Below are 24,952 nucleotides of genomic sequence, written 5' to 3'. Positions count from 1 at the left end.
CACGGACCAATAAAAATTCAATGAATAAATTTTGAATATAAAGCTAGCCCTGGTAATGATGACTAGCAGCAAAAGCAGAAATTGCTGGAAAAACTCAGTAGGTCTATGGCGAGGAATCAGAGTTAATCTTTTGGGTCAAGTGACCCTCCCTCAAAACTTTTCCAGCAGTTTCTGTTTTTGTTTTTGATTTTCAGCATCCGCAGTTCTTTCTGTTTTAATGATGAGCAGCATCTAGTTCACTCATACCCATTAGGGGAAGAAGTAGAGGTGTTGAGGTTGACAATACAGGAGCCCATTGAGTCAAAAACAACTGCCTAACTAACTCTGCCATCTTTACCCAGTCTGCCCTGCATGTGACTTCAGACCCACAATGATATGCTTGACTCTGAACAGTCTCCTGCAAAAGCTTAGTGAGGCAATCAATGCTGGCTTTACCAGTAAAAAGGAAAACTATAGCAATTTTACCATGCCCTGGATTGCTGTTTGTTTGAGGGATAAATATTCAGAGTTGTAAAGGATGGCGCTGGAAAAGCACAGCAGGTCAGGCAGCATCTGAGGAGCGGGAGAGTCAACTGTTCGGGCCCTTCATCAGGAATGCACTGAGAAACTGTCCTACTCTTCTTTGGGGTTGTGATGTGAGATACATTATGCCCACCTCACTGGCTGCATTGGATCATTGCATCTGCAAGGCTGCACCTCCAACAGTGCAGCACTATCTCAGCGCCGCACTGGGTATGAGAAGGAATGGTTGTGTTGGAGTCCTGAGTGGGATTTGAACCCAGCACCTTACGAGTTAGGCGAGGGTGCCAAGTGAGCAAAGACTGAAACGAAAATGGAAATAATTGAAAAAGCTCAGCAGGTCTGGCAGGCATCTGCGGAGAGAAATCACAGTTAACATTTCGGGTCGAGTGATCCTACCTCAGAATTCCTCGCTCGACCCAAAACGTTAACTCTGATTTCTCTCCACAGATGCTGCCAGACCTGCTGAGCTTGTCCAAATATTTCCATCTTTATTTCTGATTTACAGCTTTCACAGTTCTTTCGGTTTTTATTGGGTAAAGACTGATGGCGTGCTGTTTTCGCATGTCTCAGGTGCTTAGGAGGCACACCTTGTTTGAGAAACAGGTGATGCTGTGACAGAGAGGCTGTAGATATTCAGCAAAGATATGTGGAATTAGCCAGGAGGGCATTCTTTCATACAAACTTGTATTGTGGTTCTTACAAACACTTTCAAGAATACTCTTTCATCCAAAGTGTTCACTTAGGTAATTGTTTTTGCAATTATCCTTCTCTTCAATTATGCATCATTGCCAATCTGATACTTTGAGTGTTAGTTAACGTCCCCCGGGAGGTTCTATGTCAACAGAGAAGAAAGCACTTAGCAACCACGTGAAGGAAAACGGTATGCTTGCCTTCCTTGCATTACATTCAGCCTGGCAAATAACCCGCAATCGATTCCTGCCGAAGATGTTTACAGGATGCATCAAGTTGGAGGTTTTGAAAATGGTAGGGGGCTGAGATCATTCAAACCTCATCATCAAAGTCAGGCGACACCGGGTTATGGTCCAACAGGTTTATTTGCAATCGCAAACTTTCAGAGCGCTGCTCCTTCGTCAGGTGAAGTGAAGTCAGGTGACTTCACCTAAGGAAGGGGCAACGCTCTGAAAGATATTGTGATTTCAAATAAACCTGTTGGACCATAACCTGGTGTCGTGTGACTTCTGTCTTTGTCCATCCCAGCACCACTACATCGGTTAAGACACACAAGGGAGCAAGTTGTTGTTTGAGCACAGGCTACTTAATCAGAACCAGTCCTCTCGTAGAATGGCTTGTAGCTTGTATTGTGAATCTTCCCTCACGTTATTAATTCGTGGGACATGGGTATCACTGGCTGGGCCCAGCATTTATTGCTCGTCCCTAATTTCCCTTGAGAAGGTGGGGTAGAGCTGCCTTCTTGAACCGCTGCAGTCCGCATGCTGTGGTTTTGCTATTGGAGAGGGAACTCTCGGATTTTGACCCAGTGACACTGGGAACAGTGATATATTTCCAAGTCAGGATGGTGAGTGGAGGGAAACTTGAAGGTGGTGGTGTTCCCTGTATCTACTGCCCATGTCCTTCCAGACGGAAGTGGTCGTGGGTTTGGAAGGTGCTGTCTGAGGATCTTTGGCGAATTTCCTCACTGCATCATGTAGATAGTACACACCCACTGCTATTGAGCGACTGTAGAGGGAGGGAGTGGAATGCAGGCTGTTTTGTCCTGAATGGTGTCGAGCTTCTTGAGTGTTGTTGGAGCTGCCCCCATCCAGGGCAATTGGGGGGTGTTCCATCACACTCCTGACTGTGTCTCATAGATGGTGGACAGGCTTTGGGGAGTCAGAAGGTGAGTTATTCACCATTCATACCATTCATTCAGCCGCCTCTTGACCGGAGTGTTTTCCTAACAGATCCCAATCCTTCTGTACAATGTACCTGTGTCAGTAATAATGTCTATTTCTTTGCTACAGCGGATGCAATAGCACTTGGCAATGATGCTGGAGTGGTAATCCAGTGGCCTGGCATAATGCTCTGGGTGCATGGCTTCAAATTTTGCCATGGCCAACTGGTGGAATTATAAATTCAACAAATAAGTTTGGAATACAAAGCTCATCTTAGCGAGGAAATGTCTATTTATTATTCTTTAAAAATCCGATTCTGGTGTCGTGTGACTTCTGTCTTTGTCCATCCCAGCACCACTACATCGGTTAAGACACACAAGGGAGCAAGTTGTTGTTTGAGCACAGGCTACTTAATCAGAACCAGTCCTCTCGTAGAATGGCTTGTAGCTTGTATTGTGAATCTTCCCTCACGTTATTAATTCGTGGGACATGGGTATCACTGGCTGGGCCCAGCATTTATTGCTCGTCCCTAATTTCCCTTGAGAAGGTGGGGTAGAGCTGCCTTCTTGAACCGCTGCAGTCCGCATGCTGTGGTTTTGCTATTGGAGAGGGAACTCTCGGATTTTGACCCAGTGACACTGGGAACAGTGATATATTTCCAAGTCAGGATGGTGAGTGGAGGGAAACTTGAAGGTGGTGGTGTTCCCTGTATCTACTGCCCATGTCCTTCCAGATGGAAGTGGTCGTGGGTTTGGAAGGTGCTGTCTGAGGATCTTTGGCGAATTTCCTCACTGCATCATGTAGATAGTACACACCCACTGCTATTGAGCGACTGTAGAGGGAGGGAGTGGAATGCAGGCTGTTTTGTCCTGAATGGTGTCGAGCTTCTTGAGTGTTGTTGGAGCTGCCCCCATCCAGGGCAATTGGGGGGTGTTCCATCCTTTTACGACAATAAATCTGCTGCTCTTACCCTACATGCAGGTCCATATCCACATTGAGGGGTTTGACTTTTAATTGTCCTCTGAAATGGCTGAGCAACTTACTCAGTTGAGGGGTGATAGATGCGGGCCTGGCTAATGACACCCTTATATTGAAGAGGGGTGGGTCCCACTGGGCATTTTCTTCTCTTAGGCAAACACTCTGCGTGGCACAGCCCGGTGGCTCAGTGGTTAGCACTGCTGCCTCACAGCACCAGGGACCCAGGTTCGATTCCAGCCTCGGGTGACTGTCTGTGTGGAGTTTGCACATCCTCCCCGTGTTTGCGTGGGTTTCCTCTGAGTGCTCTGGTTCCCTCCCACAGTCCTAAGATGTGCAGGTTAGGGTGGATTGGCCGTGCTAAATTGCCCGTAGTGTTAGGTGTATTAGTCAGAAGGAAATGGGTCTGGGTGGGTTACTCTTCAGAGAGTTGGTATGGACCTGTTGGGCCGAAGGGACTGTTTTCACACTGGTAGGGAATCGAATCTAATCTAATCTTTATTCATTCATGGGATATGGGCATGACTGGCTAAGCTGCATTTATTACCCCGTCCCTAATTGCCCAGAAGGCAGTATAAGAGTCAACCGCATCGCTGAGGGTCTGGAGTCACATGTGGTCCAGACCAGGTAAGGATGGCAGGTTCCTTCCCTAAAGGACATTAATGAACCAGATGAGATTTTCTGACAGTAAATTCATGGTCATCATTGGACTTTTTGTTCCAGGTTTTTACTGAATTCAAATTCTACCATCTGCCCTGGCAGGATTTGAGCTTGGGTGCCCAGAACATTATCTGGGTCTCTGGTTTAACAGTCCAGCGATAATACCACTAGGTCACTGTCTCCCCTCATCACCTCGGTGCATTATTCCCCTCTCACTCCATTTTCTTAGTCCCTCCTTCCTTTGCTAGACTTCCTTTCTTTAGTCTGAACTGCTTCCCTGGCCATTGTGTGTCAGGTCATCTGCGTGCACAATATTTTGAAGAAATCTGTTTGGGTATGTTACAATACATCTCCGGAGCAGGGAGGGCTTGGAAACCAGGCCTTTTAGTCCAGAAGTAGGGATGCTACCACTGCACTGTAAGGCCCTTCTCATCAGCCTGCTATATTATAGACACTTCTATTATATTGTTAAGGTCCATAAATCAAGGGCATTATCTAAGTAAGTGCCTAGAGCACTTCTAGGCTGGCTGTGGCATAGCATTAGTGTCCCTACCCTTGGACCTGGGTTCACGTGCCGCATCTCCAAAGGTGTGTAATAACATCTCTGCATGGGTTGATTAGTAAAATAGGTGAAATAAGACAAAGGGCCCTCATGTGGTGCAGTGTCCCTACTCCTGGACCAGGACGCCCCTGTTCAAGTCCCACCTGCCGCAGAAGTGGGTAATAATGTCTCTAAAGAGTTTGGTTAGAAAAATAGGTTGAGTTAAAAGATAAAATACCCAGAGAACTTCTAAAGAGAAACTGTTGTTATTGAGTGTCACATATTGGTTATGTCACTGGAATGGTTTTCCAGAAACTTGTACTAATGTTTCTCTTGATTTGTCGATTTGTGTTGCAATGTCCTTTTAAATGGGTGGCGTGGTGCCTCAGTGGTTAGCACTGCTGCCTCATAGCAGCAGGGACCCGGGTTCAATTCCCACCTCGGACAGTGTCAGTGTAGAGTTCACACATTCTCCCCATGTCTACGTGGGTTTCCTCCGGGTGCTCCGGTTTCCTCCCACAGTCCAAAGATGTGCAGGTTAGGGTGGATTGGCCATGCTAAATTGCACATAGTGTTAGGTGCATTAGTCAGGGGTGAATGTAGGGGAATGGGTCTGGGTGGGTTGCTCTTCGGTGGGTCAGTGTGGACTTGTTGGGCCAAAGGATCTGTTTCCACACTGTAGAGAATCTAATCTAAAGGTCTTTCACCCTGTGAATTTGTTTGATTTGGCTTAATTGGTTAATTAAAATAGTTTATAGAGAGTCTGCAGGAACACGGGGGTTTCAGTTGTGAATTGGGCATATGTAATGCTACATTTTTCAATAAAGCTATCATCTGGAAAAATATAATAGTGTTAAATTTCATGCTTTACCAACTGGTTCAGGATATACTTAACTTGGTAGAATGACCCTGGATTCTCAGATTCCTTGTTTCCGAAAAGATCCTTGTACCAGCTGATGTGTGACTTGAGAAACTTCAATTTGTTGTTTAACTTTAGATTCTAATTCCTTGGCAATGTTCCTTTTTTTCAAATAGCGTAGTCATCTCCCCAGTTTTGTGGCCCAGTGAGTAGCGTTGTTGGCTCTGGTTCAAGACACACTGCAGGTCCTGATGACCAAAGAGAAGCGTTGGAAACTGATTATCAACCAGTAAACCATTGGATATGCCGACGGAAGGCAGTAAGATGGAAGAGGAGCACCATCGTTAATGTAGACTGTCTCCCCCACCAAGTTCACACTACAGCTTCTGAGAATAGACTAATGACTTATCCCAGCAATAACAAACTAGCCACTGAGACAGGAATCTGCATGCTCTTTACCTGTCACTGTCTCACTAGGCATGGGAAAGAACCATAAAAGGATGAATCACACAATACCAGGTTATAACCCCACAGGTTTATTTGGAAGCACACTAGCTTTTGGAGCACAGCTCCTTCAACAGGTGGTAACCACCTGATAGAGCTGCGTTCCAAACGCTAGTGTTTCCAAATAAACCTGTTGGGCTACAACCTGTGTTGTGTGATTTTTAACTTGGTCCACCCCAGTCCAACACCAGCATCTCCACATAATAAAAGGATGGAAGTCTTTGTCCAAACAATAGCCATTTTCCCTGAAACTATTGAATGCATTTTAATAAATGATGATCTGAGGTGAGCATCTATTGCAGCACCTGTCGCTGTATTTCCATTAGAACCGCTACATGAGCTGTTGTTAATTTGAATTTTGACCAGATTATTTCAAATTGTTCTGTCATGTCACAAACAATATGGCTGAACTCAATGAATTGTGAACAGACACTGAGGTGAGGACACACTGAGGCAAACAAAAAGGTGTGCCTTTATCACCAGTTATATCATCTATTTCTGCATTGCAGCTGAGATTTTTGATGTGATTCTGTCCATCCCTTTTCCAGAACAATTGCAGATTGAGACAAGGAAAGGGTGTAGTTTACTAATTTCAGAGCCAGAACTGCAGGGGTCAACCAGAACAGCTCCAGAGTTGATTGAGAACAAGTGCTGCCAAATAGACTTTGGATTTAAGAGCTTCTTTATTTTACCTTGGATGGGCTTTGCATGTCAATTAGTCGACTGGAAAAAAATGGTGATTTACTGATGGTGGTTAATAGATTAGGAATCAATTTAGGAGAAAGTGAGGACTGCAAATGCTGGAGACTAGAGTTGAAAAGTGTGGTGCTGGAAAAGCGCAGCAGGTCAGGCAGCACCTGATGCTGCCTGACCTGCTGTGTGTTTCCAGCACCACACTTTTCAACTTAGGAACAGTTTAGCTCAGTTGGCTGGATTGCTGGTTTACAGAGTAGTGTGACGCCAACAACATGGGTTTGATTCATATAGCTTGGAGATTACAGTGAAGGACTCTCCTTCTCAACCTCTTCCTTGCCTGAGATGTGGTGACCCTCAGGTTAAATCACCACCAGTTGCTTCTGTCCAATGACAGAAGCCCCCATGGTCTGCTAACTGGTTAATAGATTATTTTTTTAAAAAAACATAGGTAATTTGGTGATGGAGAAGAGAAAGAGGTTCTGAGGACTGGTCACTTGACCCGAAACATTAACTCTGATTTCTTTCCTCAGATGCTGCCAGACCTGCTGAGCTTTTCCGGCAATTTCTGTTCCTGTTTTTGTTTCTGATTTACAGATTCTGCAGTTCTTTCAGTTTTTAGTTAGTGTGTAATAACGTGTTTGAATGGATTGATGAAAAATATCAAAAGCTGGGTTCCGACCATTAACAGGCCTGGCAGCAGGCTGTGGAAAGTGTCCTAATTGCTACCGACCCACGTCTCTTCCGTGGCTATGTTCATGTCTGCTTGTCCTTGGAGAGGGAACATATGGTGTCACCAATGTTCTGTAGTGAGAGGTGGGGACCAGAGGGTGGTGGGACTCTTTATCACCCCTTCCAAACCATTTTGACTTAGCCCCTCTCATTTTCTCCCGACCTCTTAATCACCTTTGACGGTTTGCATTGTCCTTAACAGGCCTTGGGCATAGATTAATCAATTGGAAAATGGGTGACTTACTGGCGGTGGAAAAAATATCACGGGTGATTTGGTGATGGTGAAAAAAGAAATGTTGGGTTTTTTGTCAGAGCACTTCTGGAGAAAGAGCCGCAGTTTTCCTTTTGGGATGAGTGAGCAGGATGGTGACTAGCATACAACAGCTCTCCCACTGAAAAAAACTGCACAGAGGCTGGTATTCCCTCACCAAGTCACCCTTTATTTACTCATGCACAGTACAGTGAATGCCAGCTCAGAGTCAGCCCCTGAACTGAGGAGTTTCTAATAATCCCCTGGTTATATTTTTTTTCTCTTTTTAGGACATAGTGAAGAACGACAAGTGCGTAAATATTTAAATTCCACCAGCAGGAAGAAAGAAAACATCCGAGTGGCTAGTGCCAAGCAGTGCCCTTCTCAGAGGGCAATGCTGAGTGATTGAAAACGTGAAAGGGTGGGCAGGGATTAAATCAAAATAGAGTCAAAGGGGGAAATAGAGCACTCCACACCCCACGATGCCCACCTCTCCCTGAAAATCTTGAAGGTGTTGGTAGAGATCGTGTGCTCCTTCTCCATGGACACCCGGGCCCATGGAAGAGGGGCAGGTAGTCGGTCCTAACAACCCCCTCCAAGGCCCACTGCCTGGACCGGTTAATGGCCATCAAAGGGCAGTGCTATGTGATCAAACAGTGAAGGGGGGGGGCAGGGATTGAATCAAAATAGAGTTGGACGGGGAAATAACGCACTCCACTCCCTGCGGCGCCCACCTCTCCCTGAACGACTCCAGGGTGTTGGTGGACACCGCGTGCTCCCTCTCCAGAGACACCCGGGCTCTAACGTAACCGCGGAAGAGGGGCAGGCAGTCGACCCTAACGACCCCCTCCACGGCCCACTGCCTGGACCTGTTGATGGCCAGTTTGGCCAGGCCCAGGAGCAGACCCACGAGGAGGTCTTCAGACCTGCCCTCCCTCCTCCGTACCAGCTGCCCGAAGATCAGGAACGTGGGACTGAAATGTAACCAAAAGCAGAGGAGGAGGTTTTTCAGAAAATCAAAAAGGGAGTGCAAATGCCCGCACCCAATATATACATGGTCCACGGACTCCACAGCGTCACAGAACAAGCAGCTGGGCTGGGAGTCCGTGAACCACCGCAATCTGCGGTTGTAGGGGACCGCTGCGTGCAGCACCCTCCACCCCAGATCCCTCAGGGAAAGGGGAAGGACTCCCTTGTAGAGAGCCCTCCACTTGGCATCCTCCCCTGTTTATATCTGTCAGCCAAGGCTCCCTGACTGATCCAGGTTAACAACCCCAATCAGGGATCTCATGCTCAACAAGATCCACCTGGTTCCAATCACTACACCCACCAACACCATCTTGATGTGGTCCCAACCCATAATTCGACTACATCTTTTTGATATTTGTTACTTCTGTGCTGCTCCATTAATAATTTGTTAACATGGCAATTTTGTGAATTAGGGTGCTTTATATTCCAAAATCACACTGGGTTCTTCCCTAATGAAGAGTTGTCTTCAAGATGAGAAAGGTGGAAACGAGTTTGTGATACATTGTAGATTTACAATAAAATCTCTGAAAAGCTTTTGCCACCTAATTCAGCATTTGGATCAAAGTCCATTAAATAACCCATTAAATAGGTCCATTAAATATTGAGGATAAATATTAACCTGGGAGTACTCCCTGCATTTATTTTCATTCATTCACAGGATATAGGCATCGCTGGCTAGGCAGCATTTATTGTCCATTTCCAATTGCCCTAGAGGGCAGTAAGTCAACAACATTGGCTGTGGGTCTGGAGTCACGTGTAGGCCAGACCAGATAAGGATGGCAGATTCCTTTCCCTACAGGTCATTAGTGACCCAGATGGGTACATCCTGAAAATCAGCAATGGATTCATGGTCATCATTAAATTCTTAATTCCAGATTTTTTTCATGAATCCAAATGCTACTATTGGCCATTGTGGGATTTGAACTCAGGTCACCAGAATTTTAGCGAGTTTCTGGATAAATAGTCTAATAATAATACCACGAGGCGATCACCTCCCTTTTTTTGATATAGTGTTCAATAAGAGAACTTTTATTCTTATCTAAAGAGCAGACAGGGCCCTGGTTTAACGTCTCCTCTGAGGAATTGAATCTCCAGCAGTGTAGCACTCCCTCAGTATTGAATCTTGGCTTCGACATAGGGCTCAGGTCTCCCACGTGGGACGTGAACCAGGGACAAGAAGATAGTACCGTGGAGACATGGCTAGTTCATCTGAGCAGTAGAAGAGTCAGAGTTCTCGGCTCTGAATGGGAGACAAAGGAATAATTACAGGAATCTGAAGAAACAAGAGAAGCTGAGATAAAAACAGAACTGAGAAATGGAAAGAAATATGTGATCAGAGGCCACTCACTCAGGTTAACTGGAGCAATGTTTAATGTTCTCAAAATGTGCACTAGCATGTCTGAATTTTAAAGAAATCATATTTTGAGTATCTCAATTTTCAGGTACCATGAGGTGAAAGCAAATTCAAAGAACAAAAAACATTACAGCATGGGAACCGGCCCTTCAGCCCTCCAAGCCTGCACTGATCCAGATCCTCTATCTAAACCTGTCGCCTGTTTTCTAAGAATCTGTATCCCTCTGCTCCTTGCCCTTTCATGTATCTGTCCAGCTACATCTTAAATGATGCTATCATACCTGCCTCTACCACCTCCGTTGGCAATGCGTTCCAGGCACCCACCACCCTCTGCATAAAGAACTTTCCACACATATCTCCCTTAAACTTTTCCCCTTTCACCTATTACCTTTAGTAATTGAGACCCCCACTCTGGGGAAAAAAATCTTCTTGCTATCCACCCTATCTATAGCTCTCATGATTTTGTAGTCCTCACTCAGGACCCCGTCAACCTTTGTCTTTGTAATGAAAATAATCCTAATCTACTCAATTTTTCTTCATAACTAACGCCCTCCAAATGAGGCAACATCTTGCTTAAAACCCCTCTGTACCCTCTCCAAAGCATCCACGTCCTTTGGTAATGTGGCAACCAGGAATGTACGCAGTATTCCAAATGTGGCCAAGCCAAAGTCCTATACAACTGTAACCGGACCTGCCAACTCTTGTACTCAATACCCCGTCCAATGAAGGAAAGCATGCCGTCTGCCTTCTTGACCACTCTATCGACCTGCGTTGCTACCTTCAGGGTAAAATGGACCTGACCACCCAGGTCTCTCTGTTTTTCCCAGGACTTTTCCATTTACTGTACAGTTCGCTCTTGAATTGAATCTTCCAAAATGCTTTACCTCACATTTTTCCTGGATTGAACTCCATCTGCCATTTCTCTGCCCATCTCTCCAATCTATCTATATTCTGCTGCATTCTCTGACAGTCCTCTTCACTATCTACTCCTCCACCAATCTTCGTGTCATCTGCAAACTTGCTAATCAGACCACCTATACCTTCTTCCAGATCATTTATGTATACTCAAAGCTACAACACAAGGAAACCTTTGTTCTAATGGAGTGAGCTGTTGCCCTGGGAGACAGCTGAGGGCGTTGCAGGACATGGTTCAGTATGGTATTCAAATTGGAACCGCCTCAGTAGCTGAAGAGGTAACATTTGTGGTCTTTACATAACGATGAGGGAAATGGTGACCAATTGGAGTGCCGCACCAAAACGTTGGCACAATCATTGAATCCCTACAGTGTGGAAGCAGGTCATTCAGCCCATTGAGTCAAGACTGACCCTCCAAAGAGCATCCCAACCAGACACACCCCACCCCCTCCACCCTATCCTTGCATTCCCCACAGCTAATCCACTTAACCTACACATCCCCTGGACACCACGGACAATTTAGCATGGCCAATCCACCCTAACCTGCACACCTTTGGACTGTGGGAGGAAACCGGAGCACCTGAAGGAAACCCACGCAGACACGGGGAGAATGTGCACAATCGCCTGAGACTGGAATCGAACCCAGGTCCCTGGTGCTATGTAGCAGCAGTGCTAACCCCTGAACATGCTCAGTTGTTGCGTGACGCTCTGTCAGCCCAAGTGGATCCATCTTTCCCTGGGATTGCTGAGAGTCCAAAAGGTTAATGGGGAGGGCAGTTTGAAAATAATCTGTTCATGTTTATAGAACGAAATTGTCGATTTCGAAATCAAATTGTGCTGAAACAGTTTACAATTATTTTCTGTTACCTCCAGGCACTCATCCTGTGCCTGTGGTTTCACTGCTATCAGGTGATGCTGGAAATCCAGTTGGCACTCATCCAATAGGAAGTGGCATCTGATTGGCCTGGGCTGACTTTACAAGCTGATTGAGTCAATTTGCTGTATATAACAGACTGACTGTTGAGAAGCGAAGTGTTCTGAAGTCTGCCCTCTTGGTTGTCAGAGTTTGTAGCTTGTATTTAAAAATCTTGACCCAATTCTTCCTTTCCCCCATCCAGAAAGATGAGCAAAGCTGCTTTGAAGTAGGTGTCTTATTCTTGTTTGCATTCCAACTTTGTAAAATGTAGTTTAAAGACTACAGGATGTGGCTGACCACTGTCGCTGTGTAACTGTGTTTCACTTTGCTGGTCTATTTTTAAGCTGCTACTCCCAGTAATCTGTTTGGTCTATTTGACTTGTAAAGTATGATATCCCTCTCAAAAAGGGGTCTGTCTTCTTAAGATAGTGAAAAGTTTGTGTGGTTTTTCTGTTGCCAGGATACATTCTTGTTTTATTTTTCAACTCCAATTGGCTTGTTTTGCACAATGGGTGTATCTTATTCAAAACTGCAATCTTGAGAGCTACTTTTCTAGCATTTTAATCGTGTTTGGTTTCTGAGAAGGAATATTTTAATGAGTTTTTAGATGCAATGCCAACTTTTTTTTTCACTTGTGTTCAAAATGTTAACTTGTGCTCTCTCTCTTCCAATTTGTATAAAGTGAGCCTCCAATTACAGAATTAAATTGTTGATTTTTGAAATCAGGCTGACCAGCTTTACTACTCAAACTAAATGTTTAAAAACAGTAACACATGCAACAGAAATTCATAGTTGTACGGTGTGGAAACAGACCCTTAAGTCCAACTTGTCATTGCTGGCTGGATATCCTAAATTCATCCAGTCCTATTAGCCCCACATCCCTCTAACCCCTTCCTATTTATAATACCCATCCAGATGCCTTTTACAATTACAACATATATCAGCTGCCTCCATGGGTGGCATGCTGGTTCAGTGGTTAGCACTGCTGCCTCACAGCACCATGGACCTTGGTTTGATTCCAGCCTCTGGCGACTGTCTGTCTGTGTAAAGTTTGCATCCTTGTTTCTGCATGGGCTTTCCTCCAGGTGCTCAGGTTTTCTCCAATGAACCAAAGGTGTGCAGGTTAGGGTGGATTGGCCGTGCTAGATTGCTCAGTGTTCAGGGACCTGTAGGTTAGGTGCATTAATCAGGGGAATGGGTTTGGGCGGGTTACTCTTCAGAGGGTTGGTGTAGACTTGGGCCAAAGGGCCTGTTCCCACACTGTAGGGATTCTGTGAAAACTTTCTCTGACAGATCACCCCATTCATGCACCACTCTTCCCATGAAAAGTTGCTGCTTTGGGGCCTTTTAAATCTTTCCCCTCTCTCTCTCCTTTTAAACCTATGTCTTCTTGTTTTGGACTGTCCTAACTCTGAGTAAAAAGACCTTGATCATTTACCCTATCCGTACCCCTCCTGATTTTATAAACCTCCATAAGGTCACCCCTCAGCCTCCGATGCTCCAGGGAAAACAGCCCCAGCCTGTTCAGCCCCTCCCTGTAGCTCAGATCCTCCAATCCTGGCCGCATCCCTGTAAGTCTTTTCTGAACACTTTCAGTTTTTGTAACACCCCCCCCCCCCCCCTAAAGCAGGGAGACATGAATTGAGCGCAGTATTCCAAAAGTGGCCGCATCTGCAACTTACAGTTGCATGATGTAGTAATACAGGTAACTTGCTGAAATATTATTTGTAGTATGTTTCACGCCCACTCCAACATAGTTGTCTTGAGTCACTCTTCAACTGTCTTGTGTGGTTGTTAGTTCCTTCAGTTGTTTTGGAGCTTGCTTTTTAGCTTCAAGAGCAAGAGTGATGTTGGGAATCACGATGAGTGCAGCTCTAACAATACTTGAAGCTTTATCATCCAGGACGAAGCAACCTGTTGTGACTAGCACTACATCTTCAGTAGTAGCAGCAGTGTGTACCATCTGCACAATGCACTGCAAAAATTCACCAAGGCTCCATTAGACAGCACCTTCCAAACCCTCGACCACTTCCATCGAGAAGGACAAGGAAGCACCACCATCTGAAGATTCTGCTCGGGACCACCCATCATCCTGACTCAGAATCCCTACACTCTGGGGAGAGGCCATTCAGCCCATTGAGTCTGCACTGACCCTCCAACCCAATCCCTATAACCCCATGGATACCCCACTTAGCACATCCCTGAACACTCTGGGGAAATTTAGCACAGCCAATCCACCCTAACCTGCACATCTTTGGACTGTGGGAGGAAGCCCACACGGACATGGGGAGAACATGCAGACAGTCACCCGAGGCTGGAATTCTATTGCTATTCGTTCAATGTCAAAATTCTGGAACTCTGTCTAACAAACAGCATTGTGGGTGTCCCTACACCCCAAGGAGTTCAGTGGCTCAGAAGGTGGCTGATTGCTATTTGTCTCAAAGGCCTGAAGTGTTATTCTCACCAGTGAGGCTCATAATGCCAGGAGATTTTCATTTTAAAATGACTCGCCCAAAAATGTGACAGTGTTCTTTTGTATCCTAATTTACACCAAGTTCCATTCCCCTCTCGTATCCTCCACACACTGGCTCTTGGTTGCACAATGCCTTGTTTTTTTTAAAAGTTCTCCCCCTTTTTTTTCAAACTGTATCATGGCATCACTACTCCCTTTCTCCAGAGATGCCAGTCAGTGACCATCTCCAACAAGAGACCTTCTAATCACTGCCCTTGCTGTTACCATCATTGAATCACCCACCATTCTGGGGGGTTACCATTGACCACAAACTCACCACATAAACAAAAGCAGGTCAGGGGCAAGGAATCCTTTGGCAAGTAACTCCCCTCCTGACTCCCCAAAGCCTGTCTGCCATGAACAAGGCACACATCAGGAGTGTGATGGAATGCTCCCCACTTGCCCTGGATGGAGGCAGCCCCAACAACACAAGAAGCTCACCACCATCCAGGACCCTGCATCTACTCCCTCCACCTTTCAGTAGCACCATGTAGAATACAGCTGTATTCTTGATGAAGGGCTTTTTGCCCGAAATGTCGGTTTTTCCTGCTCCTCAGATGCTGCCTGAACTGCTGTGCTTTTCCAGCACCACTCTGATCTAGATTCTGGTTTCCAGCATCTGCAGTCATTGATTTTTACCTAGTAGCACCATGTACCAGATTCACTGCAGGAATTTACCCAAGACAGCACCTTCCAAATCCATGACCTCTACCATCCTGAAGGACCTGGAGAGCAGATACATGGGAGCATTAGCACCTTTAAGTTCTCCTCCTCCAAAGCACTCACCACCCTGACTTGGAAATATATCGGCATTCCTTCACCGTTGCTGGGTCTAAAACCTGGAATTCCTGACCTAATGGCACTGAGTCTACCTACAGTGGTTCAAGAAGGCAGCTCACCACTTGCTCAAAGAGCAACTAGAAATGGGCAGGGCAAGACCAGCCAGCAACATCGAAGTCCCACAAGTAAACATTAAAAGAAAAAAAGCGCTCAAATCTTTTGGAGATCTGTGCTCCTCTAATTCTAGCCTCTTGGGAGCATGTCTGAATTTAATCATGCTATCATTGGTGCCTGAGCTTTCAGCCAGCCAGACTCTCTGGTCTAGGATTTCTCATGAAAGTACTTTTGTCTTTTTAAGATACTCCCTTTTTAAAACCACGTCTATGACTAAACATTTTGGTCATCTGCTCTAATATTATTGTGGGCATTTAATTTTGTTTCTTTAATGCGTGTGAGTGGCTAATCACTAGTCAAACATGAGCTTTTGCTGTAAATTGTGGTGGAGAGGGAACCTTTCAGATTTGAGGGCCAAAGATACTGGTACTAATAATGGAACAGAAAAGGCGTGATTAGGGTTTGTATTAAAATTGTGGAGCTCTTTAATGCCAATGTTGTCATCCTGCCAAAATCCATCTCTGTAGCTGTCTGATACAACCGGATAGATGTCTATCCAACTGGAAAGCTGGGTTGGTCTCGCCAGTATTCTCTGCATCCCAACAATTTAAGATGCCTGTGACCCTAAAATGACTCTGGGAAGAAGGATCTCTCTTGGTGCCCACTTGTGGGGACATTGGGGAAGTGATCAGAAATTGGTGCAGCCACCAATATGTGGGCACAAACTTCTTTTATTCCCTCATGGGATGAGGGCATCGCTGGCTAGGCCAGCATTTCTTACCCAGAGGGCTGCTAAGAGTCAACCACATTGCAGTGGGTCTGGAGTCATGTGTAGGCCATAGAACATTACAGTGCAGTACAGACCCTTCAGCCCTCAAGTTACGCTGACCGGTCATGCCCATCTAACCTACATTCATCCATGACCAGGTAAGGATGACCGTTTCCTTCCCTAAAGGACATTTCATGAACAAGATGGGCTTTTCCATGACAATTGGCAATGGATTTATGTTTATCATAGACTCTTAATTCCATAAACTTATTGAAATTCAAATTCCACCATCTGCCATGGTGGGGTTCGAACCCATGTCTCCAGAGCGTTATCTGGGTCTCTGGATTAACATTCCAGCAATAATACCATAGGCCATTGCTTCCCCAATTTACATTACAGGACCTAGCAGTCAAAAAAGAGTCTTGCTGTTTTGTATAGTGCTTTCCATGTCCTCTGGCCACCTCACTGGGCTTTACAGCTAATTAAATATCTTTGTATCCACTGTTATAGTGTATGAAACATGGCAGCCAAGTTTCATACAGTAAGCTCCCACAAATTGTCAGGGGCTAATGACCAATTCCTTGTGTAATCTGGGCTGAAATGGCCGCATTCTCAGGGGGAACTCCCTTTCAAAATAGTGCTGTGGGATGTTTTTTCCCCACATGCCTGATTAAAACCTCCTTTGAAAGATGGTGACTCCAACAGTGTGGCACTCTGTCTGTACTGCTCTGGGAACAACACTGCCTTGTTGTAGTCCTCACTTGCTGGGGTGGCAGTAAAGCCCAGCCCATTATGACTCTGGTGAAATGACTATCCACTGAACCACAGCTGAACAGCAGCATAAGTGGTTGTTATAGTTTCCTGACATGATCTACTTATCTAAAATTTATGTGGATGTTAACTTGTAAACATTTGAAATAGACATTTAGCTCATCCACCATATTATGTTGTTCAATCAGATTCTTGACTGAACTGTAACTTTGTTCCATCAACAATCTTTTTAGTTCTGTAGCTCTCACCTAACGAAACTATTTATTCTCAAATATTCATTAACCCTCCCTTTGCTTTTCTTGTTTGTTTCTTCGTTAACCGCATTTTGAAAGTTGTTGTCATGGTGCATTAGTTTGTCTCTTTCTGTCTGTCTCTTTTTATATATAAGGTTTCTGAACATGAGGCCTTTAGTTAAACAAACAAAGTTGTCAGGCTGTGCATGTTAATTACTGGAACACAGAAAATTGATGCCTGCAGGCTGGGTGAGGTTTTCACGGTGACTGACTTTTTAAAAAGAACATCACAAAAAAAAAACCATTGATTTGCTTTTTATTTAAAAAAAATCTGAGTGGATTGACGGCCTTTTATTGTGGGGAAATAGATTGACTGACTACATTTTTAATTAATAAATGTCTGATTGTGTTTTGAGCATGAGATGCACAAGACTGCCATTCCCCCCTCTCTAAAATCAGACACATGAATAGGTTGGGCACATGGGTGGCTCAGTGGTTAGCACTGGGCCAGGGACCTGGATTTGATTCCACTCTTGAGCAACTGTCTGTGTGAAGTTTGCATATTCTCCCCGTTTCCTCTCCAAAGATGTGGATTGGCCATGCTAAATTGATCATAATGTCCAGGGATGTGCAGGCTAGGTGGGTTAGCCATGGGAAATACAGGGTTACAGGAATGGGTGGGTCTTGATGGGATGCTCTTCAGAGGGTCAGTGTGGACTCTATGGGCTGAATGGCCTGCTTCCACACTATATGTATAGGAATTCAATAGCACATAGTTCCCTTCCTTTAGAGAAGAGACAGAGAAGGTTAAATCATGACTTTGAGCTCCTTGAGGGGTCAGGGAGAAATCGATGGAATTAAGGGTTTTAGGACTTCCTGCAGTGAACCACAAAGGGTTTGACTGTACTCTATTGGGACAACATGCTGTTAATTTTTTGAGTTAGAAATGTCTTTAATTGCCGTCTTTTTGTTTTTGCAGCAAACATAAAGACTCCATCTTCAGTGCAGGTGAGTGTTAATGTTACATCTTTAGTCATCTTGTGACTGTAGGGAATTTAAATTGACTGTATTAAAAGTAACCTTTCCAGCAGGGCTCAGTATCGGTTATAAAGGTGATATGAGATATTTTCCTGTATCCAGTCATCCAGATCTGAACACAGTATCAACCTGAAAATGAGTGCTCAACTCTCAAAAAACAAGTTAGTCTCCGAGTAACTTACAATACAAGAGGCCTTTGGGATCACAGTCCACATTGGCCCCCTGGAGGGACTGGAGTGTACCTTCAACATGTAGGATTGAGGAGCTGAATGGCCTACTCCTGTTCCTACATGATGAGTCAATCAGGTCATGACCTATCTGTGACCTAGCTCCATATACCCTCTATTGCCTTTTAATACCCTTGGGGCAGGGAGGAATACCCTAACATGTGATTTAAAAATAACAATTAATCTGCCACCCATTGGCAGAAGGTCATTCCAAACGTCTTCTGCCTGATTGTTTGGCAATGTTCCCTGCTATAGGAAAGATGTTGTTAAATCTTCTGAATCATTTCAAGTTTACAAGGATATTGCTGAGGCTGGAGGGTTTGAGCTATAGGGAGAGGCTGACTAGGTTGGGGCTGCTTTCCCTGGAGCATCAGAGGCTGAGGGATGACCTTATAGAGGTTTATAAAATCAGAAGAGGTGTGGATAGGATAAATAGACAGGTCTTTTTCCCATAGTAGGGGAGTCCAAGACTACAGGGTATAGGGTGAGAGGGGAAAGATACAAAGAGGGGCAACTCTTTCAGAGGGTGGTACGTGTATGGAATGAGCTGACAGAGGAAGTGATGGAGGCTGGTACAATTACAGTATTTAAGAGGCATCTGGATGGGTATATGAATAGGAAGCATTTGGAGAGATATGGGCCAAGTGCTGGCAAATGGGACTAGATTAATCTTGATTTGGAGGTGCTGGTGTTGGACTGGGGTGGACAAAGTGAAAAATCCCACAACACCAGGTTATAGTCCAACAGGTTTATTTGGCAGCACTAACTTTTGGAGTGCTACTCCTTCATCAGGTAGCTGTGGAGTATAAGATCGTAAGATACAGAATTTGTAGCAAAAGTTTAGTGTGGTGCAACTCAAATGATGTACTGAAAAAGACTTAGATTGTTACGTCTCTCAGCTTTTAGAATGGCGTCAGTTCTTTCATATGTAAACCCGGAACTTTTTTAAAACTCCATTCTCAAATGAACTTTAACAATAGGTGCCATGTCAGCACTGATAATGCATTGAAGGTGTGAGGTTAAAATCTGTGTCCCAATGTTCAGCCTAATTCTATCACTAAAGGGATTTATAGAATCTTGCATGGATTAATGCAGTTTTTGTGCAAAATAAAATGTAATTCTGCAAGTACAACTTCACCCCACAAACTTGAGTGTAAAGTGGTAGAAGTCTGTGGGGGGAGGGGGGGGGGGGTGCATGCAGCTGTGTGTGAGCATATGAGAGTCTGAGCAGTGCATTGGGGTCACCTGTAGTGTGACATGAACCCCAGGTCCTGATTGAGGCCATCCCAATGGGGTACCCGACTTGGCTATCAGCCTCTGCTCGGCCACGTTATGGTATTGCCTGTCCTGAAGTCGGCTTTGGAGGATGGTCACCTGAAGATTGAATGTGAAGTGCTGAAGTGTTCCCCAACTGTAGTCACATCAGTGTAAACTTTTGCTAGAAATTCTGCATCTTACAATCTTACAATCTTATACTCCACAACCACTTGCTGAAGGAGCAACACCCTGAAAGCTAGTGCTTCCAAATAAACCTGTTGGACTAAACCTGGTGTTGTGATTTTTTTTATAAAACTTAGATTAATCTTGGATATCTGGTTGGCATGAACGAGTTGATACAATGGGTCAGTTTCTGTGCTGTACAACTCTGACTCTAAACCTCTCCCTTGACCTAGACTCCTGGACTAGTGAAGCCTGTTCCCCCTCTGTGAAAGCAGATTTAATTGCATAGCTGTTTTATTTTCCAAACGTATCTGTATTAGATATGGCTGTGCGAATGTGGGACTAATTTCCGAAGTGCTAGACCAAAGGCCCTTTGTTTTTTTTAAAAGAACCATTTTATGCAGAAATGGATGTCTCTAAGCCGGATGCCATCCAGCTGCAGTTCATGAATATTGTATGAAATGAGTTGTTGTTTTAATGCCTATCACTTCAATAGGAAGTCAACTACCCAGAGGAATGGTTGAAGCTTGACTTGATTGTCTGTCTCTGCCCCTCCCTGTGGCAAAGGCATGATCCCCTTATTGATTTTTTTAAACCGCATTAAAACACTCTCTCATCACTAATTTTCCCATCCACTGGTTACTGCCTCTGGAAAGACAAACATTGAACACCAACCATTACTCGATGGACCGTTACCACTTGAACACAACTGCTTCTAAGTTGCACTTCACATATGCTCTCTTACGAAAAGAAAATGCTTGGTTTTTGTCAATGTCGTTGAAGATTGGTTGGCTTTAATTATCTTATGTAAGGGAACTTGAGCAAGGGTCCTCCTGTGGTGCAGTGGTAGTGTCCCTCCCCCTGGACTGGAAGGGCCCAGAATCCCCACCCACCTGCTCCAGAGGTGTGTAATAACCTCTCTGAACAGTTGATTAAGAAACAGGCTAGTTTTCTTTTTAGAAAAGCAAGCTTGAGCACAGCATATTAGATAAAGGGGTGGTTGGTCTGGTGCAGTGGTAGTGTCACTACATCTGAATCAGGAGGGCCAGACTCAAGTTGCACCTGCTCCCCAGATGTCTGTAATTTTGCTAAACAAACTGTTTCTATAATTAAAATCTCCGAGGAGTAAGACAAAACAAGCCAAACTCTAAATGAAGAAGAGTTAAGTGTCTTTGCCTTTCTCCATCCAATTGGCTTAGAAGTAAAAATTAAATACAACTGTTAGTAATACATTTACTGGTAAATATACTGGTCTAGCTGTACACATGTCTCTTTTCAGGACATCGGCTACATGCTTTTAAGCTTGAGAGATCTGGGAGTTCAGGTCCTATGCAGAGATCTGGGAGAGCAGGTCCATTGTACCCTGAATGTTGCTGCACAGGTGGATAGTGGTCAAGAAGGCATATAGTATGCTTGCCTTCATCTGACAAGGTATTGAGTATAAGAGCTGGCAGGTCATGTTAAAATTGTACAAGACTTTGGTTCTACCGCATTTAGAATACTGTGTACTGTTCTGGTCGCCACATAACAAAAGGATGTAGACGCTTTGGAGAAGGTGCAGAGAAGGTTTGAGGATGTTGCCTGGTATAGAAGGTGCTTTCAATGAAGAGGTTGAGTGAGTAGGTTAGGATTATTTTCATTAGAAAAAAGGAGATTTGGGGGGCTGGTGGTGGAACCTTATTTTGTAAGTCTCAATCATGTGTATAGAGGGTAGGTAGAGATAAGCTTTTTCCCAGGGCGAAGGATTCAGTAATGAGAGGTCATGTTTTCAATGTGAGAAGTTTAAGGGGGATACACACGGCAAGTACTTCACACACAGGGTGATAGGTGCCTGGAACACGTTGCCAATAGAGGCAGGCACAGGGGATCCATTTAAGGTGCATCTGGACAGATCCGTGAGTAGGAGGGGAGCAGAGGGATACAGATGCTTAGGAATTGGGCGATAGGTTTAGTCAGTGGATTTGGATTGGCTCAGGCTTGGAGGGCCGAAAGACCTGTTCCTGGGCTGTAAATTTTTTGGACTTTATTTAAGACACCATGCTAATTTTGTTTCACTGAATTTACTCTGGCTGTTGATCATGACTGGATGGCATTGGCTTTGACAGGAGTGTTGTCCCATCATTTCTACATCAGAACTGGACTGCTGAATGCAGGCAAACAAGAACTGACTCTATCTGAACCTTAATTCTCTGCACAAATATTTCTGAAGTGCATCATACACTGGAATTTTTCTTTATTAATTCACAGAATGAGGGTGTCACTGGCTAGGCCCAGCATTTATTATCCAGAGGACAGTTAAGAGTCAACCCCATTGCTGTGGGTCTGGAGTCACATCTAGATTAGATTCCCTAGTGTGGAAACAGGCCCTTCAGCCCAACCAGTCCACACTGACCCTCTGAAGAATAACCCACCCAGAACCATTTCCCTCTGACTAATGCATCTAGCACTATGGGTAATTTTAGCATGGCCAATTCACCTGAACCTGCACATCTTTGGACTGTGGGAGGAAACTGGAGCACCCGGAGAGAATGTGCAAGCTCCACACAGTTGCTGAGGCTGGAATTGAACCTGGGACCCTGACATTGAGCCAGCAATGCTAACCACTAAGCCACCATGCTGCCCCGTGCCTTCTGTCATCCAGACTAGAGAAGAATGGCAGCTTCTTCCCTAAAGGTGGTTAGTGACCCAGATGGGATTTTCCCGACAACCAACCATAGACCCATGGTTATCATTAGACTCAACTCCAGATTTTCTTTATGGAATTCAAATTCCACCATCCTGCCATGGTGGGATTCGAACCCAGGTCCCCAGAACATTATCCAGGTCAATAGTCCATTAACACAGCAATAACACCATTAGGCCATGGCCCCTCCATGTTAACATTTCAACTGAGTTGTTTTTGCAAGTACAGACATTCCAAAGCAGTTGTCATTTTCTTCCAAAGCCTAGTAGCATACAAGGCAGGAAAAAACATGTGCTTTTGTGTTCCCATAGCTTGTTTTCTCTGGAACAGGGGACTAGATCCTGTAGTTTAAGGAGACACCATTCTACGTCAGTCATGGCTGATTGGGAGAGACACTCCCACACTTATTGCCTGCTGTGGAGATGCAGCTTGATAACCAAGTGGTTTGGGCATGTTGCAATAAAACACCCATTGGGTGGGACCTGAACCTGAAACTTTTGGTTCACAAGGTTTCCCAAAGAACACTCCAGTCAATAAAATGCTTTTTGAAGGTCTCCATGTCTGTGTCAGATCTATACTAGATCCAATAGGATCATTTTAACTTTACTGAAATCACCCTGGTCAGATATGCTATGACACCTCTCCAGGGCTGGTGAGACTTGAACCAGGTCTTTCAGAGGTCAGACTTCCTCTCCACCACTTGCTCTAAGCTGCTGTCTCTAACTGGTGATTTGTGAAACTGAAAAGTGTATCCATCCACTGTACCTCTTTGACCAAGAGTTTGGATGAAGAACAATAGAAGGAAAACAAACTTCTCAGCCTGTGGACTGGTGCTATTGAACTGTTTTCCCCAGAGTTTTCCTTTCACCTATAACACCCATTGTTTAGTGTGTTTACAAAGGGGGTTAGTTTCAACTAGTAGTTGGGAGTTCATTTTTGTGTACTTGTGGCTAAACTTATTTGTAATGGTTTAGTAGGTCATAACAGGAATCAGTGTTTTCAGTTTGGCAAATTGGGTGCTTTGTACACTTTGATTAAATCTTTAATTTCAGTGTCAGTCCTAGGAAGAGCGGGACTTGTCTCAGCTCACTTTCCCAAATGGGGTGTGACAGTACACCAAGAACAATGGGGTCTCCCATCACTTCAGACAAAGTTCCAGCTGAAATGAAACAGTTACAATCCAGGCTGATGTCTGTGACATTTGGGCCACACCTTGATTTGCATATTTAATTACAAGCACTGCATGTGAAATTCGTTTTGGAGGGACAGATGTTTTTCTGGTGTATTCCCTCATCCTAAATATGCTTGACTTTCTCGTCTCCCTCAAACATTGCAGTCACTCAATAGAGCCACATGGAGGAGTTTCTGTTCAAGTTGTTTTATCCAGTGTCTTGGGGCTCCAGCTTGCAAGCTCTGAGGTTGGATTTTTCAGGCCATCTTTCCCAACGTTTTGGGATATCCAGAGGTGCAAGTTCTTCTGATCTCAAGGGCACAGTCTAGAGTATCTAGAAGGCCCTGTCCAAACTGTATGACTGACCCGGTCAAGCTGAAATTCTGCTGGACATGGCCTTGATACCTGGCATGCAGCATCTTATCAGAACATGCTGCTGATGGGGACTTTTATCTGGTGGCCAGGTAATACTACAAAGAGATCTCTGATCAATGCAATTCTCCTTACCAGTTGACCCATTACTAGTAGGTTGTCCACATCTCTCATTCATCACCAAGTGACATAAGGACCACGTCTCTGACAAAAACCAAGGCTTTTTCTGTAGCCTGAATGAGTATGTTTAAAAACCAATCAATGTGTATTTATCTAGCCCCTTGGGAAATATGCAATCCTCTTTCTCCACATTATAGCACTTCCATCTCTCTTATAAAAGAGCTCGGAGTGACTATGATCTAATAGCAGGTCCCCATAATTGCAGCTAAAGTAGGCTTTTAAGGGTGTTTAAAAGGAGAAAATTGAGGTGGAAAAGTGTAGGACAGGAATTGCAGGGGTTGGAGCCAGGCAGCTGAAGGGACAATCACCCATGAAGTGTTTACATTGGGTATACACAACAGGCCAGAGATCTGCTGTTGAACTGAAGATATTAGAGATTGGGGAAGACAACCCCATGGAGGGATTTGAAACAGGGTGAGAATTTGGTTTTTAAACTAAATTTGTTTTGTGGGATGATGGTGGTATTATTAAATAGGCAAGTATTTATTGCCCTGGAGGGGGAGGGGGAGTGGGTTTGGTGAGCTGCCTCTTGTTTTGGAACACGATGTAGACTCTGTGTAGTTGGAGGGAGGGAGCTGTGATCTTTGACCCAGCAACACTGAAGGGATGCTGATATATTTCCAAGTCAGGAAGGTGAGTGGTTGAGGGAGGAACTTTGCAGGGGGGGGGGTGGTGTTCCCATGTATCTGCTGCCCTTCTCCTTCCAGGAGATAGAGGTCACAGGTTTGGAAAATGCTGTCAGGGAGGCCTTGGAGGGTTGTTGCTGTGCATCGTGTAGATAGTACATGCTGCTGCTACAGTTTTTGGTGTTGGAGGGGATGAATTTTGGAAGATAGCAAATGTGATACCAATAAAATGA

General features: G+C 44.7%; 1 protein-coding gene across 4 annotated transcripts in view; it reads left to right on the top strand.

Annotated features, from left to right (window-relative positions):
* The window catches only part of eml2 (EMAP like 2), a 137,198-nt gene that overhangs the window by 59,421 nt on the left and 52,825 nt on the right, over positions 1 to 24,952 (top strand). For 3 of the 4 annotated variants that reach the window (XM_072549407.1, XM_072549408.1, XM_072549409.1), the window contains exon 4: positions 17,962 to 17,990. In XM_072549407.1, coding sequence (XP_072405508.1) covers positions 17,962 to 17,990 — 29 coding nt within the window. Of the gene's footprint in view, positions 1 to 11,895; positions 12,030 to 17,961; positions 17,991 to 24,952 lie in introns of those variants that run through there. The other variant, XM_072549410.1, reaches the window with a different exon arrangement.

Source organism: Chiloscyllium punctatum, chromosome 29 (genome assembly GCF_047496795.1).
Source record: "Chiloscyllium punctatum isolate Juve2018m chromosome 29, sChiPun1.3, whole genome shotgun sequence".
NCBI classification, from domain to species: Eukaryota; Metazoa; Chordata; class Chondrichthyes; order Orectolobiformes; family Hemiscylliidae; genus Chiloscyllium; species Chiloscyllium punctatum.
This window is presented reverse-complemented; position numbering and strand designations above follow the sequence as displayed.